This window comes from Hemiscyllium ocellatum, chromosome 31 (genome assembly GCF_020745735.1).
Source record: "Hemiscyllium ocellatum isolate sHemOce1 chromosome 31, sHemOce1.pat.X.cur, whole genome shotgun sequence".
Taxonomy (NCBI): domain Eukaryota; kingdom Metazoa; phylum Chordata; class Chondrichthyes; order Orectolobiformes; family Hemiscylliidae; genus Hemiscyllium; species Hemiscyllium ocellatum.
The window spans coordinates 9838931-9858304 of NC_083431.1; the positions used below are offsets into that span (position 1 = coordinate 9838931).

The window sequence follows — 19374 nt, forward strand, 5'->3', positions numbered from 1 at the left end:
TGCTTTAACATCAAACACTGAAGTCATTAAAATCAATACAACAACTGATGCACTCAGTCAAATACACAAACTGGCTTCACCACCAGTATTATCAAAGTAGCTTAAGTTTATACATATTGCAGAAAAATAAACACATGATTGGCTTATATCGTTGTCATCCTTCATCAACAAGTTTGGGGTTACAAATTAATTTTGCATTTTCCTATGGTTAAGTGAGTTATGTACATCCACTGCCTCATTAGAGCACTGACAGCCACATTCATTACATCTCTATTGAGAGACTGCTTCAACAGTGCATTAGCAGTAAACTTATGCAAAAGGTGCTGGTGATTAAACAGAAGAAGAGTCCAGATTCAGCTTTCATTTATATTACAACTACAGCATTGCTCTGCACAGACATTGTTACATGCAAAGGCGTATGGCCACATTCAGCACATTTAAAATTCAAATAGGAAACTTGCAGTTGCTGGAGGAGAGGACAAAAAACAAAATTAAAACGCACCATGCCCTCAGCTTAAAAGCCTCTGGAATATCAGGGTTAATCAAGACCGTGCTGGATGACAAAACAGATAGGGATCGGCCACCAAAATCTGAAAGTCGAGCTCCTTTAATAGCCACCACCGGCTGCTGTGATCCATCAAACTTCTCAGCCTGGAAACAGAAAAGAAGAAAAACATTGGAACCAAATTTTGACTGAAGATCATCTGAAGTAATAGTTTCAGTATTCTCTGGCACAGAAAACAGACAGGCAGTCGCCTCTTCCAAGACTTCTGCCACTGGTGGCCTTAACACAGGCACCATATGATGACAAAGCTGATGAGAATTTGCATATTAACATACCAGTAAGAGCAGGAGTAGGCTACTTGAGCCTACTCAATAAGATCACAACTGATGTGACAACTCCACATTCTCATCTACTCGCTAACATTTTATCCCCTTGCTCATCAAGCTTCAATCTACCACTAAGATTATCAAAAGATTATTTTCACCACTTTTTGCAGACAAGCATTCCAAATCTTTATGATCCACAGAAAAACGTTCTTGTGTCTTAAGTGGGCAGCCCCTTCTTTTTAAACACCAATATCCAGTTTGAGATCCACCGACAAGGGGGGACATTTCCATATTCATCCTGCTAAAACCCTTCAGAATCTTACATGTTAAAGTTAAATTGCCTCTTACGCTTCTAAATTTCAGCAGATAGCCTGTTTGACCTATCCTCAAAAGACAACCCATCCATGTCAATCCTCCTATGAACTGTCTCCAATGCATTTACATCCTTGCTTAAATCAGACAACCAACACTACACACACACTCCAGATGTTGTCTCACCAGAGCTGAAACAATAAAAGTAGTGAAGGTAATAGAACATAGAAAGATACAGCGCAGTACAGGCCCTTCGGCCCTCGATGTTGCGCCGACCGAATCCTACCTAACCTACACTAGCCCAATAACTTCCAAATACCTATCCAATGCCCGCTTAAATGACAATAAAGAAGGAGAGTTCACCACTGCTACTGGCAGGGCATTCCATGAACTCACAACCCGCTGTGTAAAGAATCTACCCCTAACATCTGTCCTATACCTACCACCCCTTAATTTAAAGCTGTGTCCCCTAGTAACACCTGACTCCATTAGCGGTAAAAGGTTCTCAGTGTCGACCCTATCTAAACCCCATATCATCTTATACACCTCTATCAAATCTCCCCTAAACCTTCTCTTCTCCAATGAGAACAGCCCCAAGTGCCTCAGCCTTTCCTCATAAGATTTTCCTACCATTCCAGGCAACATCCTGGTAAACCTCCTCTGCACTCGTTCCAATGCCTCCACATCCTTCCTATAGTATGGCGACCAAAACTGCACACAATACTCCAGATGAGGCCGTACCAGAGTCTTATACAGTTGCAACATGACCTCAGGACTCCGGAACTCAATTCCTCTACCAATAAAGCCCAGTACACCATATGCCTTCCTCACAGCACTATTTACCTGGGTGGCAACTTTCAGAGATCTGTGTACATAGACACCAAGATCCCTCTGCTCATCCACACTACCAAGTAGCCTACCATTAGCCCCGTAATCCATCTTCTTGTTACTCCTACCAAAGTGAATGACTTCACACTTAGCTACATTGAATTCCATTTGCCACATTTCTGCCCAGCTCTGCAACTTATCTATATCCCGCTGTAACCTACCACTTCCTTCCTCACTATCCACAACTCCACCAACTTTTGTGTCATCCGCAAACTTGCTTACCCAGCTTTCAAGCCGTTCCTCTAGATCATTTATAAAGATAACAAAAAGCAATGGTCCCAAAACAGATCCTTGTGGTACACCGCTAGTAACTGCACTCCAAGATGAACATAGTCCATCAACTACTACCCTCTGTCTCCTTCCAGCCAGCCAATTCCTAATCCAAACCTCTAATGTATCCTCAATGCCATACCTCCGTAGTTTTAGCATTAGCCTACCATGGGGAACCTTATCGAACGCCTTACTAAAATCCATATACACAACATCTACTGCTTTACCCTCGTCCACTTCCTTAGTCACCTTCTCAAAGAACTCAATAAGGTTTGTGAGGCACGACCTGCCCTTCACAAAACCATGCTGGCTCTCCTTGATCACGTTATTCCTATCCAGATGTTCATAAATCTTATCCCTTACCATTCTCTCTAAGACTTTGCCCACCACTGAAGTCAGACTCACTGGCCTATAGTTACTAGTAATATTATATAAGTTCCTCTTTACTTGCTGTATCCGGATATTGTGAACCCTGAATCTCTCTCCCTAAAAGCATTGTGGGTATACCTTCTCCAAATGGATTGCAGCAGTTCAAAACATCAGCTCACCACTATCTTCACCATAAACTAGGGATGGGCAATAAATGCTGGTGCTGCCAGCAATGCCCATAACCTATGAATGAACATAAAAAACCCACCCTTTCTGCAATTCAAGAACTGAAAAAGTCTTTCAGTTCTGCAATTTCTCACCATTTAGAAAACATGCTTTATTTCTTCCTGCCAAAACGGGGAATGTTATATTTTCCCCATATTATACCACATTTGCCAAGTCTTTGTCTATTTGCAAATTATAGCACCTTTGTTGTGTCCCACGTATGCTCGACAACTTACTTTCCTACCATCTGCGTGCCCGGAGCAAATTTAGCAACCATACCTTTAGTCCCTACTTCAAAGTAATTTACATAAATTTAAAACATTGAGGCCTCAGGGCTGATCCCTGTGCCAGACCAATTAGTACATTTCATCCAGAAAATAACCAATATGCCTAGCATTTTTGTTAGCTAGCCAATTTTATATCTATCAATGCTACTGTTGACAAGGTGAATTTTTACTTTCCACACTAACCTTTAATGTGGACTATCAAATGTCTTGTAGAAATCCAAGTACCTGTATACCATAGCACATTATTTAGAGCCAGAGACGTACAGCACAGAAACAGACCCTCTAGTCCAACTTGCCCATGCCAACCAGATATCCCAACCCAATTTAGTTCCACCTGCCAACACCTAGCCCATATCCATCCAAATCCTTCCTATTCATATACCCATCCAAATGCCTTTTAAAACGTGTTGCATTTGTACCAGCCTCCACCACTTCCTCTGGCAGCTCATTCCACCCATTTTGTTCCATCCTTTGCATGAAAAAGTTGCCCCTTGGGTGTCTTTTATATCTTCCCCCTCACCCTAAACCTATGCCCTCTGGTTCTGGACTCCCCCACCCTGTGGAAAGACTTTGCCTATTTAACCTATCCATGCCCCTCATGATTTTATAAAACCTCTATAAAGATCACACCTCAGTCTCCAAACACTCCAGAGAAAAAAGCTCCAGCCTATTCAGCCTCTCCCTATAGCTCAAATCCTCCAACCCTGACAACATCCTTGTAAATCTTTTCTGAACCCGTACAAGTTTCACATCTTTCCGATAGGAAGGAGATCAGAATTGCACACAATGTTCCAAAAGCAGCCTAACCAATGTCCTGTACAGCCGCAACACGACCTCCCATCTCCTGAACTCAATACTCTGACCGATAAATGAAAGCATACGAAACGCTGCCTTCACTATCCTATCTACTAGTGATTCCACATTCAAGAAGCTATGAACCTGCTCAAAAGGACTTCAATAAATTGATTAAGTATGATTTCCATTTCTCAAAATCCACGTTGCCTCTACCTAGTTGCCTAGAGAGATCCTCCCTACCTTTCATTTCCTGATTTGCAGCTATTTCTGGAATGCCACTTGCATCACCTACAATGAAGAATAATGCTTTTTCAATACCTTTCAGTAAGCCATGTCCTTACTTTCCTTAATTCCCCATACTCACTTTTTATAGAACTAAAGCTCACTAAAGTTTCTTTCAAATATCCATAGAAACCTCAACTGTTTTCATATTACTAGCTAGAAATTAGAAGCCAACTGATAATTTTCATTCCTTATTAATAACATTTTAGTCATTCTTTCCTTTTTTTTTATATTCTGTCCAATCTAACCTGCCATGTATCTTTATGCTTTCCATTTAAGTCTGACAACCTTTAAAAGACCGTGGGTACTCCACTTGGAATTCGCTCTTCTTCGAATATATCCGGTGCATTCTGAAACATCTCCAATCAAAGTCTGCTGCTGCATCTATTGGTCTATCCATTAACCAGACAGACCCATCTCTTCTCTCCCTCAAACTGAATGTAAAATTCAATTATATTACGACTGCCACCAATAATGGCACCTTCACTATGACAGCATTAAGTAATTTCCTCTTATTCCACAAAACCAGTGCAGCCTCCTCTGACTGGTTCCAAAATGCTCTGTTCTGAAAACGTTGTTTTCAGAATAGTTTCTATTAACAGATCATAAATTCGCCCATTTGACTTTTTTTCTTTTAGTCTGCATTTATGTTAATGTACACCATAATTATCACTGTACATTTCTGACAAACTCCATTATTTAGATTGAAAACTCTATCTCAGCTTGTTATTCAGCTTGCCAGAACATCAGGCTCACCCTGTTCAGATGTAGACCATCCAAAAGTTACAGATCACATTTGTCCCAGTACTGCTATCAGTGTCCCACGATCCAGGACTCACTTCTCCCAAACCTGTCTGAGCCACAATTCAGTTCACTAATCTTATCTGCCCTCTACTGACTTTCACAACGGGTAGTTAATAATGCAGAGATTACATTGGAGGTTCTGCTTCTTAATATGGTGTCCAGCATCTCATACTGAATATAAAAAGCTCATTCTTGGTCTGTGTTGCTGGTACCAATGCAGACCACAATGATTAGATCCTTTGCCTCCCACTCTAAGGTCTCACCCCTGAGTAGGTGCCCCAAACCTGGCACCAGTCGGATAGCGAGTTTTGAGGAGATTTGTAGCTCAGGTTGAATTCTGGATGCAGGTTTGCTCGCTGAGCTGGAAGGTTAATTTCCAGACTATGTCACCCTACTAGGTAACATCTTTAGTGGGCCTCAGGCGAAGCACTGCTAGGGTTTCAACGGGTACAAGCCAAACAAAGACATGCATGAGAATTCCTAGAAGCATGGCATTCCAACCGGAACTCTATCAACACATTGAGTTAGACCCCATCTACCACCCCCTGAGAAAAAGAACAGGAAATGACATCACCAACCCAAAGAAATTCAAACATATAAGTAGAAAGCAGGACTTAGCAGCAGTGCTTCGCCTGATGCTCACTGAATATGTTACCTAGTAGGGTGATGAAATGTCTGGAAATGAACCTTCCAGCTCAGCGAGCAAACCTACATCCACCAGACAGATAATACAAAGTCAAGACCCTCACTGTTTTGGCGAGTAGAATAGTGCCCAGCCCTCATTATGTTGTCCTCTACCTTCACGACATTCCATTTTGATTTCCCTGACTGGAATGGATTTCCATAACAAAGTGGCAAGGTCAGTTAGCTCACCTGCCTTATAACCCTCACTCTTATTCAAACAAGCTCAAAGAATCTCAGACCTGCTGGACAATCATGATGGCAGAGACTCCTACTTTCTTGTTCTCATTACCAGCCTTACTGACAGAGAAACTTTGTTCTTGTCATCTACTCTAATCAAAAGACCCTAACCTAAAAGGGGTCTGACCAATTCTCACAAAATGTTCCATCAACATTCCCCCACCCTGACATGTTGCAGTGTTTGTAGTTCAGCATCAGCTCAAACACAGCCTCAGCTACAAACACCTCCTGCACGCTTATCCTGGATTACATGGGCATTCAGGAGCTCCCATGTTGCAATTATGAGATATCACAAGTCTGCCATCTTTGATGTCTTTTAATTAACTTCTTTATTTTACTCAATTTTATTTCATGTTTTATTAACCAAATTTCCATACTACAGGGTGTCCCCGATTTACAAATGTTCGAATTTTGAACACTTGTATTTATGAATGCAATTTTCAAGACCTGACATACAAACATTTTAAAAAATATAAATGGCTACTTTATGTTGTCTTGTACTGAGTTTCGAGTTGCGCACAAATTGACTAGAGAACAGACTCCAGAATGGAATCAGCTTGCAACCAGGGAGCTGTATGTTTTGATTTTCAGAACTTCTCACTTAGCAGATTATGATCAAACAGCTAGCTTCCTTCTTCAATAAAGAACAAAACACTTAAGAATGAAAAGTGAGAAAGAGCAAAAGGCGCACTTCCTTCCCCTTATTCCCTTACTCATCCAAATGCTAATACACAATGCAAACCCACACTGAGATGCCTGTCTTCATATGCTTCTAAAACTAACATTAAATGAAGATTGCTTTCCTAGTGGAGGCCTTGTACATCCTGGCTCTCGGTTGGGATATAGAGAAATTAAACAGTAAATTTCAGTTAAACGTTAAGTTAATTTTATAAAAGATTCAGACACAGTAACTCACTCATCTGCCAGCAGTCACTGCCCCTCTCACCCAAGGTCACCACTTTGCAACTGTCCACAAGATTATAAGAAATAGCAATAGGAGTTGACTGTTCAGCCCTTCGAGCTTAATCTGCCATTCAATAGAATCTCAGCTGATCGGACATTCCTTATGCTTACTTTCCTGCCCTTTCCCTGTAACGCTTGCTTCCCCTGCTGATCAAGAATCTCAGTTTTCAAAATACACAGACTCTCAATCCTCAAAAGAAATTCCTCATGTTAGTCTTAAACCAGCATCCCTTTATTCTGAGACGATACAGTCTGGACCTAGACTCTGCCATGACTGGAAATATCCTCTCGGCAATTATCTTGTCAAGCCTCTTAAGAATCCTATATGTTTCAATAAGATCACTTCTTTCTTCTATATCACAGCAGTACAGTTCCACTTTTGCTCATAAGACAGTCCCTCCATACGAGGGGTTATCCTAGTGGAATTTCTCTGAACTACCTCCAATGAAACAATATCATTCCTTAAATAAGGGGACAAAAACTGCTCACAGTACTTCAAATGTGATCTCACATACTCCTTGTACAGTTGCAGTAAGACTTCCCCACTCTTCTACTCCAACTCCCTTGAAACAAGGGCCAACATGCCATTAGCCTTCCAGATTACCCGCTGCACCATGTGCGAGCTTTGGCATGTTTCATGCACAAAGTAATCCAAAGTCCTTGTGTTGCAGCTTTCTGCAGTTTATCCCCATTTAAATATTCTTTTCTTCCAAAACAAACTTCACATTTTCCCCACATTATACTTTATTTGCAAAATATTTGCCTGCTTAACCTATCAATATCTCTCAGTAAAGCTTGTTTCCCTCTTACAACATACCTTTCTTTTGTTATCTGCAAATTTGGCTACTGTACATTCACTTCCTCCCTCCAAGTCATTAATATACATTGCAAACAGTTGCAGCCCCAGCGCGGATCTCTGTGGAACCCCACTGGTTACAAGTCGCCAACCTGAAAAAAAGAACCCCTTATTCCCACTTGCTGTTTCCAGCCCATTAGCCAATTCTCCACCATGCCAATACACTACTTCTAACCCAGGGGCTCTTATCTTATGACTTAAAGTCTTGAGAGGTACCTTGTCAAATGACATCTGCTGGTTTCCCTCTACCAACTTTGTTAAGACTTCCTCAAAAATCCTTAATATATTTAGTCAGACATGATTTCTCTTTCATGAGGCCATGCTGACTTTGCTACATGAGAATGTCATTTTCCAAATGTTCTATTCTATGCCTCTTTATAAAAGTACAAGCCAGAAACCACTATTTATGTAAGAAATTAACTGTCATTCCACCCAAAAATTGGAATCAATACAACACAAAAACAGACTTCTAAAATTTCTTCACATAACCACTTGTCACTCTATTATTCCCACTTCTATGCAATTAATTATTCTCTTGAAACTAAATGCTGGGCAATGTTTCATCAGTTTGTGGAAGAAAATTTCACATCCAAACTACTCAACTTATTTTCTAACATTAATTTCAGAGTACGTTTAAATTAGTGCCATTGTTATAACCTCACTGATCAGCACAAATAATTCATCACTGCACAAACTAAAATAACCTTAACGGTCTCCATTAAGTCAGTCCAAGATGTTCAAGTTTATCACAACTGTAATTCCACATTACGGTAACATCTAAGTAAACCAATCTCACGCTTCTTTGGATGCTGTTATGTCTATGTTTTACAAGATGTTGTAAACTATGTATTAAGTAACAAACACAAAATTACTTTGTCGTCTTGTGTTGCTGTATGGATTCTGTGGCTCCAGAAACAAAATCAAAAGACCATGGCATAGTGGCAACATCAGTGGCCTAATTCCTCAGACACTTAGGCTCATGGCCTGGGAAATTTAAATTTAATCTAAATTTACCCTAATATAAAAAAAAATCAAGCATCAGTAATGGTGCCCATGAAATGACAGAATATGGTAAAAGCCCATGTGATTTACAAATGTACTTTAGAGAAAGACATCTGCTCACCTTACCAAATGACTAGACCCACAGCAAATGGTTTGTGTCTCAATGGCTCCCAAGGGCAAGTCAGGCAGGGTATTGCTTGCGATGTCCACATCACACAAATAAATTTAAAAAAAGCACCTCTACTCACTAAGAACTGCCTTTCCCTGTTCTTACTCAAAATTTTATCTTTTCCTACACTGAATTTCAGGTGCCATTTATCTGCTCAATTAGCTTATGTCTCCATGCACTCCTGCCGTCTTTAACAAATCTGTGATATCTCAAATTAATATCAAAATTTTTAATTTTCCATTATTTGTCCTAAAGCCCAACTTACTATAACATGAATAGTGTGCATCAGTATTAAATAATGAGTGAAGCTGCCTTCATGTTGGTGGAGTAACTGTAAATTGGCTTTGCATTCATCTTTTTCAAAATAGCTTTTTCAAAATTACATTAAAAAATTCTGCCTGATGAAACATGAGATACACTACACAGAATGCCAGTCTCTGTTCCTTTTACTAGGGCCTGAGTTATACATAGTAAATAATTAAGCAGTGATCAGTTTCTCCCAAAGTTGACTCAGATATTTGGCCAAAACATCCAAACTCATGACACTTACCACCACTTGTTGCTGAAGTCAAAAGTGCCCTCGTGCAAACCTACTTAACTGAATGATAGCACACCACTAATGATAGCTGCTCTGCTCCACAAGACAACATGACATCAAGGTTACTACCATAATAGTCTGTGTGGCGGTGCTGCAAATCTCACTAATATGGCAACATGATATTCAGGATGAGCGGTAAGATTACAGGCTAGACAAATAATTTTATGGCCGATAGCTCCTTCTAATCTGAAGTTCTTCTCTTGCTACATATTTTTAACATCTGCTTAAACTAAATAAACAAACAGAAGAAAGCCTAGCGTGGCACCTGGAGAAAGACAAAGTTGCAAAATGCAAAGAAAATCAGTTTCTTGAGGGTCTGAATATTTGTCTCAAAACAAACAAACACAAGAACTGTAGATTTCAACGCCAACCCTAGATGGTGTACCAGGTTTCTGAATAGAAAATTTTGTACTGCACCACAAAACATCTCCCATCAGAACTTGGAATACAATAAACCTGGCACAAACTTTGTCATCAAATATGGACAAAAGAATGGACAGACTAGCCTTGTACTGCAAACATGAATGAAACTCCCATGAAAATTGCGAGACATTCATTGCATTATTAAAGTGAAAGAAGTATTAATGAAGACAACTGATCACAATAGTAGGTTCACAGAAGCACTGTCATGTATGCTTAATATGACAAAACCCAAGCCAATAGTGATAGACAAGAGGAAAAAAATCCTCAGAAAATAGGGAAGTCAATCACAACCATGATAAAGGATGGTTGTATGGATGAAGGTGGCTTGGCAAACATGGTTAATAAAGTCTGATGCTTCTGACCTGGTCATAAAGAAATCAAAAGCCTTATTATTTGGATACAGGTTTGGATCACACCTTGATCTTGTTGAAGTTTACAGCAGTGATTCATGGTGTGACCAATCCTGTCTCTCTGAACAAGTACTTCAAAAATGGCATTTGAAAAAAAGTAGCACGACTGGATGATCAGAGAGATGTTCACCAAGGGAACAGGATTGGGACCTCAAGGTTAACAATTCTGTGGCAATTCATTGTAGCTTTCTAGTACAAAATTAAAATGAAGATGGCATTCATGGGATATCTAATGCACTTCACAATGAGATGAAGAAAGTTTGAGAGTGTCTTTTGTCCTGAATAAAGGGAGTGAGTGAAATGGCATAAAATGCTTTTTTTTTGTATTTTTGATGAGTCTTCTAAAGATTAAAAACAATTTAAATACTTTCCACTCAGTTCGCACTTTTTCATGAGGTGGGGCGACAGAACAGCATCCAATATAGCTACTGCTATAGCAGGGCAATGAGAATGCAGATTCCATACTGTCCAGAAGTGTTACACATGTAGAAACCAACCCCTATTTCTTAGCTAAAAATTGAGTCTTAGAAATTCAACTTTTCTAAGTACAAGCTGGAAGACACTGAATTAGTATAAAATGATTAATTTCACTGAAATATGACAAAGATCCAAGGAAGAGAAGGATTAAGAATACAAAACTGTTCATTCTAGCTACACAGATACAACTGTATCTTGAAATAACATGCCACAACAGTGTAGGTCAGATGACTGGTGCTGACTGCTTTCCTACCAAAGGTGCTACACAGGCCTATCCATTGTGACCAGACTTCAGACAATAACCAATATAAACACTACTACAAGAACATTCAGTCAACTTCAAGTATTGCAAATAATTGATTAATTTGATGTAAAAGTAAATTCTGAAAAGAAAGATGCTTACATCCTCACCCCACAGCGTAGTAGAGACAATTTTTCCACTCATATCCAACAAATAAACATTTCTCTTGGATACTTCTCGATTGTTTGACTTCACTGTTATCTTAGTGACATCTTCAAATGACTTGCAGACTCCAATTACATCTGGAAAGAGCCATTTAAAAAATGACCATGAGAAATTCTAGAACAATATACTATTAAAATACAGCAACCAATTCCCACGAGACACTGGAAAATTTAGTACAACGGGTGAAATACAGAGTACTTAGTGGCCGACTATTGATGTGGGCTAAAAGCTGCTTGTTCCAACTTCAAGTCAAAATTGAAGCAGAGACCTTTGCTGAAATAACTGCTCAGCTGTTGAATACAGCCAAGGCAAAGGTTGATACATTTTTAGGCTACTCAGGGAATCAGAAGTCCAAGGTGAAACTGAAGCTCAAGTTGAGGATCAATGCATTAAACAGCAGAACAGGTTAAAGGGGCCACAGTCAACTCTTTGCTTAATTTTGAAAAAATGGGCAGGGAGATTGGATAGGACTTAATGAATTTTGATATGTAGAAACATTACCATGTACCACTTCAACACTAAGTTGTGCTTGCAAAGAGCAGGATGAGGCATCCAAAAAGTGCCATGACCAAAACCATACATTACAAATGTTAGAACTACATAGAACCTCCCCTTTAAAAAAGTCTCTCACCAAGCATTGTATCCTTGTTTTTATTTTCCAGCTGATCTATTGGTACAAACTCAAATTGGACTGTTGGCAAATCATCTGAGTCATCACAAGGGATCACAGTGGTCTCGTTAGTAAAAGTCATTTCATAATCATTCTTCACAGATGTATACTGTTTGTTGGCTGTCTTCAATGTTCCTTTTGACACGTAATATACCTGGAATTACAAAAGCAGGAACATTTAATCCAACTGTTTTAAACCATTAACAATAATTCACAACTTCTCTCTCTCCCCATATCAAACCTCAAATTTAATGACAAAATTATAAATCAGACATAAAGCAACTCAACAGTTAAATGCACAAGTTTACCACAACTATTCTCATGACTTGTTTCAAGTGTAATTTCTGCGTGCGCCTTTTTTGGGATAACTTTTGCATCTCTTTCCAATCTCCACATGCCTCTGGCCAAAAAGGAAGCACCACAGCTCAATTAAGACATCCTGCCTGGTCTATGTAACAGGCTTGAGGTGTTGAGTTGGTCATTCTTTACCCTATGACAAACTTCATCTAATTGGCAGATGCCTGATCCTCAGCCAAAACGGTGTAATTAAAGAAGCAAAAGAAACAAATAACAGTGACCCACCACAAATATTGTGATGCAACAAGTTCAGTCAGGTTAGACTAAAGTAGAAAATAAATGGATTCTGGATATTGACAAACTCTGAGGCATTTTCTTAGCAAATCTATGGCTTCCAACAAATGCAGTTTATTTATATGTCATTAGACAACATGCTTCAATTTTACACTCTGATTTAAAAATAAATTTTAAAACAGATACTCAAGACTGAGATCAATCAAAATTACCTGTCCGATGTCATTTGATCCATTTGCCTGTACTGATGCCTTAATCTCAAATGGAGATAAATATTCTAATAGATACTATGCTTCTCTATCTTGTTGTGTTACTTGGTTTATAATCCAGGAACCCACACAGATGATTCAGAAGCACAAGTTCAAATCCCACTATCTCAGCAACACCATGAATATCCTCATTTTAACACGAGTTTCCTTTTAAACGATTGCCTCTGACTAAATAGCAACTATCTCCTTCATGCTTCTTGTAATAAATATTAATGGAACAACTTGCTGTTTGGCTCCTCAAAATCTTCATAATTTTGAAAACTTAGATCAGTATGAATTTCACTTCTTCAGTGAAAGTCTTTTCTTCAGAATATTGACCGATCATTTGAAGGGTTCTACATAGAGAAGAAAATTCAATTTGAGTTCATTCACTGAAGAAAATCAAATTGGAGGGCAGTGTTCATGCTCTGAATTGTTGCATGATTAGCTATGCTGCAGTTTTGGTAAAAGAATGGTTATCACAGATTGAAGACATTGTTGTGTATTTCAAAGGTGTTTATCCCCACTATCAAGCCATTCCTGAACTCAAAATAATGGTTGAAGAGGCAAAGTGGAGGAAAGGGTCAATTCATGAACTTACAATTTGTTCAGCAGCTTGAGACCTTTCTGCTCTTCAGGCAGTTGACAAACCAGCAAGAACCCCTGGAAGATACCCAATCTGGATATGGTGTCCCAAAGCGCTTTCTGGCGGACTGTATCAAATTACTTTTGTAGTCTCACCAAGGTATGTCGGGATAGGGTGACCAGCCCCAAGTCATGGTCCACATAGGTACCAACAGTATAGGTAGAAAGAGGGATAGAGCTGAGAGCTAGATCAAAGAGTTTGTTACTTGCGCCACATGATAAGGTGAGCAACAGGGCGAGACATCAGCTGAACATGTGGCTGCAGGGATGGTGCAGGAGGGAGGGTTTCAGGTAAATGGATTATTGAGGCTCATTCTGGGGAAGATGGGACCTCGACAAACGATGTTCTTCACTTGAACCAGTCGGTACTAATATCCTGGATGGGAAATTTGCTACTGTTTTTCTGGTGGGTTTAAACTAGCTCAGCAGGGGGATGGAAACCTGTTGTGTAGTTCCAGTACACAGGATTGAGTAGGGAGGACAGACAGGATTTCACAGGAGTATGCTGGCAGATAGCAAGCTGGTTTGAAGTGCCAGGAGTATCCAGAATAAGCTTGCAGCATAGATAGGTACCTGGGACTTCGATGTTGTGGCCATTTCGGAGACATAAATAGAGCAGGGTGAGGAATGGATATTGCAGGTTCCAGGTTTCGATCTTTCATTAAGATCAGGGAAGGTAGTAAAAGAGGGGGAATGTGTGCCTCTGTTAGTCAAGGACAATATAACGGTGGCTGAAAGAACTTTTGACGAGAACTCGTCTTCTGAGGTGGTATGGACTGAGGTTAGAAACAGGAGAGGAGAAGTCACACTGCTGTGAGTTTTTTTTTTAAAACAGGCCTCCACACAGTTCCAGGGATGTGGAGGAGTGGATTGGCAAAATAATTCTGGGTAGGAGTGAAAGGAACAGGGTGGGCATTATGGGGGATTTTAACTTCCCCAACATTGACTGGAAATGCTGTAACTCTAATATATCAGATGGATCAGTTTTTGTCCAATGCGTGCAGGAGGGTTTCCTGACAAGAGTATAACGAAGGGCTGACAAGGGGGAAAAGAGGGTAGTCCACACTGGATCTGGTACTTGGTAATGAACCAGGCCAAGTGTTTGATTTAATGGTAGGTGAGAATTTGAGAGAGAGTGACCAGATTTCAGTTAGGTTTAGTTTAGTGATGGAAAGTGATAGGTACATGCCACAGGGCAAGAGTTATAGATGGGGAAAGAGCAATTATAATGCAATTAGGCAAGACTTAGGAGGCATAGAATGGGGTAGCTAAATGCAGGGGAGGGGGACAATCGAAATATGGAGTTGGTTTAAGGTACAGATATTGCGTGCCCTTGACACATCTGTCTCTGTCAGGCAGGGAGGAAGTGATAAGGTAAGGGAACTATGGTTTACTGAAGAAATTTTATTTCTTGTTAATGAAAGAGGGAGATGAGATGGTTCAGATGAGGTGATGAAAGGATAAAAGGATGACTCGGGTAGGAATAGGGCCAGTTGTGGACAGAATTGCGAAGTTATGTGTGGACCCTGTGGGGATCGGAGAGGTGCTAAATGAATATTTCTCAACTGTTTTCACTCAGGAAAAGGAGAATATTGTACAGAAGACGGAGATACAGGCTATTAGACTAGAAAGGATTGAGGTAAGTAAGGAGGAGGTGTTATCAATTCTAGGAGTGAAAGTGGACAAGTCCCCTGGGCTGGATGGGTTCTCTGGGAAGCTAGGGAGAAGATGGTGGAGCCTTTGGCCTTGATCTTTTGAGTCATTATTGTCTACAGGTTTAGTACCAGAGGACTGGAGGATTGTAAATGTTGTGCCCTTGTTCAAGGACAGTAGAGGTGACCCAGGTAATTATTGACCAGTGAGCCTTAAGTTTCTTGTACGAAGAGTTTTGGAAAGGATTACAACAAATAGAATTTATAATCATCTAGCAAGCAACAATTTGATTTCAAATAGTCAACACGGTTTCGTGTCAAGGGCAGGTTGTGTGTCATTGAGGTTTTTGAGAAGGTGACCGATCACGTGGATGAGGGTAGGGCAGTTGACATGGTGTAACTGGACTTCATTAAAGCCTTTGACAAGGTTCCACATGGTAGACTTTTGGAGAAAATGCGGAGGCACAGAATTGAGGGCGATTTGGATTATAAACTGGCTTTCTGTAAGGCGGCAACAAGTGATGGTTGATGGAAAATATTCAGCCTGGAGTCTGGCTAGTGTGCCACAAAGATCTGGTTGTCATTTTTGTAAATGACTTGGACACAGGTATAGGTGGATGGGTTAATAAGTTTGCAGATGACACTAAAGTCGACAGAGTGGTGGACAGTGTAGAAGAATGTTGCAGGGCTCTTGGATAAACTGCAGAATTGGGTTGAGGTGTGGCAAATGGAGTTCAATGCAGCTAAATGTGAAATGATTCACTTTGGGAAGAATAACAGGAAAGCAGAATACTGGATCAATGGAAAGATTCTTGGTAGGGTGGATGTGCAGAGGGATCTTGGTGCCCATGTACGTAGATCCCTGAAAGTTGCTACCCAGGTTGATAGTGCTGCTAAGAAGGCGTACGATGTGTCAGGTTTTAGTAGTAGAGAGATTGAGTTCTGGAGCAGTGATGTCATGCTGCAAATGTACAAAACGATAGTGCAGCCTCACTTGGAATATTGTGTACAGTTCTGGCCACCCTATTACAGGAAGGATGTGAAAGCGTTGGAAAAGGTGCAGAGGAGATTTACCAGGATGTTGCCTGGTCTGGAGGGAAGCTCTTATGAGGAAAGGCTGAGGGGACTTGGGTCTGTTCGCATTGGAAAGAAGATGGCTATGAGGAGATTTAAGAGAGACATAAAAGATGATCAGAGGATTAGATAGGGTAGACAGTGGAAGTCTTTTCCCTAGGATGATGATGTCAGCTTGTACGAGGGGGAATAGCTGCAAACTGAGGGGCGATAGACTTAAGATAGATGTCAGAGGCAGGTTCTTTACGCAGTGTGGTAAGGGCATGGAATGCCCTGCTTGCTAATGTACTTAACTCAGCCACATTAGGGGCATTTAAACAGTCCTTGGATAAGCATATGGATGATGATAGGATAGTGTTGGTGGATGGGTTTAGATTAATTCACAGGTTGGCATAACATTGAGCGCCGAAGAGCCTGTTCTGCACTGTATTGTTCTATGCTCTAATCGTTTTTGTTGGATTCACCCAGTACAACAATCATGGACCAAATGTTTCACTTCCTTTCGGTGACAATAAGAATGGAGGGTAAAGAGTTATTTATGCAAACTCCAAAAATCAGATAATTGTGATCACCTCTTATAATTTTTCAACCCTTGCCATTATGTGGGGAGAAGCCTAATAACAAATTTTGCATCTCTTTCATTACACAACTCAGCAGAATTAGAGTCTACCTGTTAGGAATAGTCACTGGCCCATCACTTCACCCACTGCAAAATGGCAAAGCTTCAGCTTTATAGGTGGCATTTTAGCAGACAGGGTCAGGCAGTAGTTTTTGTCTTATAATCATACTTGAATGCAAAAGGCAAGTAGGCAGCTTGTGGCACAAAGAGTCTGCAGTTTACACAGCAAACCAACTGTACACATGTGAGAATGAGTATGGCAATAAGCGGAGAGTTCAGGCATGCTTAATGGGTCAAAGTTGTTTTCCAAAATCAGGCTGAATGCCATTCCACTCCAGGATAGTTGGCCCCAGTCACAGACACCGTTGGACAGATGTAAGTCAAAAGATCATTTGAATCAGGAGATTGAGCCACCATCAGTCTAGGAAGTTAAGGAAAATCAGTCTGGACACTGCTAGTCCGTCTGAGGGATGGACTGGATTCAGTTGCAGCTGTCCTCCAAAGTCTGGGAATGGGCCACCATAAGGAGTGAAGCATAAAAAAGTGAGTATTTCAATTCAGCAGTTGCTAGCGAGGGGAATGCACTGTTGCCTCCAAATTTGTACTCACTTGACTTCAGTAAGGTCTGAACTCAACAAAAGTTCAATTGAACAGTTTTAGTCACTGCACTCCTATTCTTGAATGCAATTTGGACAAGTGCAAGAGAAATTATACCTACAACGCTTGCAGGTATTCAAACAAAAATTGGAAAAGGGCTTGACAGAGTAGATGTGGAAAGGTTGGTTCCCCTGTGGGGAAGTGTAGACCAGAGGGTTTAATCTCAGTCTAAGGGGTCATCCATTTAAAACAGATATTAGGAGGAATTTATCCTCCAAGTGTAGTAAACCTGTGGAATTCTTTACTTTTGAGGGCTTTGGAGTGGGTTTTTAAACATATCCAAAGTTGGAATGGACAGATTTTTAATTACTTAGGGAATCAGATTTTATGGGGAAAAAGGTAGGAAAATAGAGTTGAGAATTATCAGCTCATCCATTCTCTCACTGAATGGCAGAGCAGACGCAATGGGCTGAACAGTTTAGTTTTGTCCTCATTATTTTGTAATGGGTTTGCAAGTAGAATTTCTCTAATACTTCGTCCAGGTCTCACTGAAGAACAGGAGTGTAGTGGGGACAACTGTTGTATTGAACTTTTTTTGAGTTGCAGTTATCTTTGTTGTCAGTCACTTCACATCGTAGTGTGTAACAGGTTGAACTGGTACACACGTAGGCAGTCTCCAAATTTCATATGAAGTTAAACTGTCTTTTGACTTAGACCATAAGATATAGGAGTGGAAGTAAGGCTATTCGGCCCATCGAGTCCACTCCACCATTCAATCATGGCTGATGGGCATTTCAACTCCACTTACCAACATTCTCCCTGTAGCCCTTAATTCCTTGTGACATCAAGAATTTATCAATCTCTGCCTTGAAGACATTTAGCGTCCCGGCCTCCACTGCACTCCGTGGCAATGAATTCCACAGGCCCACCACTCTCTGGCTGAAGAAATGTCTCCGCATTTCTGTTCTGAATTGACCCCCTCTAATTCTAAGGCTGTGTCCACAGGTCTTAGTCTCCTCGCCTAACGGAAACAATTTCCTGGCGTCCACCCTTTCCAAGCCAGGTATTATCTTGTATGTTTCTATTAAATCTCCCCTTAATCCTCTAAACTCCAATGAATACAATCCCAGGATTCTTAGCCACTCCTCGTATGTTAGACCAACCATTCCAGGGATCATCTGTGTGAATCTCCGCTGGACACGCTCCAGTGCCAGTTTATCCTTCCTGAGGTGTGGGGACCAAAACTGGACACAGTACTCCAAATGGGGCCTAACCAGAGCTTTATAAAGTCTCAGTAGGACAACGGTGCTTTTATATTCCAACCCCCTTGAGATAAATGACAACATTGCATTCGCTTTCTTCATCATGGACTCAACCTGCATGTTTACCTTTAGAGAATCCTCGACTAGCACTCCCAGAGCCCTTTGTACTTTGGCTTTACGAATTTTCTTACCATTTAGAAAGTAATCAATGCTTGTATTCTTTTTTCCAAAGTGCAAGACCTCGCATTTGCTCATGTTGAATTCCATCAGCCATTTCCTGGACCACGCTCCCAAACTGTCTAGAGCCTTCTGCAGCCTCGCCACTTCCTTCGTACTACCTGCCTGTTCACCTAACTTTGTATCATCGGCAAACTTCACTAGAATGTCCCCAGTCCCTTCATCCAGATCATTAATATATAATGTGAACAGCGGAGGCCCCAACACTGAACCCTGCGGGACACCGCTTGTCACCGGCTGCCATTCCGAAAAAGAATCTTTTATCCCAACTCTCTGCCTTCTGTCAGACAGCCAATCCTCAATCCATACCAGTAGCTCACCTCGAACACCATGGGCCCTCACCTTGCTCAGCAGCCTCCCGTGTGGCACCTTATCAAAGGCCTTTTGGAAGTCTAGATAGACCACATCCACGAGGTTTCCCTGGTCTAACC

At 40.7% G+C, this 19374-nt stretch overlaps 1 protein-coding gene across 1 annotated transcript in view; it reads right to left on the bottom strand.

The window, feature by feature from the left end:
- rpa1 (replication protein A1) overlaps window positions 1-19374 on the bottom strand; it is a 96523-nt gene that overhangs the window by 28801 nt on the left and 48348 nt on the right. Inside the window, exons 10-12 of the mRNA XM_060847918.1 lie at window positions 11980-12172; window positions 11286-11425; window positions 503-651 (exon numbers count right to left, since the gene is read on the bottom strand). Of these exons, the coding sequence (XP_060703901.1) occupies window positions 503-651; window positions 11286-11425; window positions 11980-12172 (482 nt within the window). The remainder of the gene's footprint in view (window positions 1-502; window positions 652-11285; window positions 11426-11979; window positions 12173-19374) is intronic.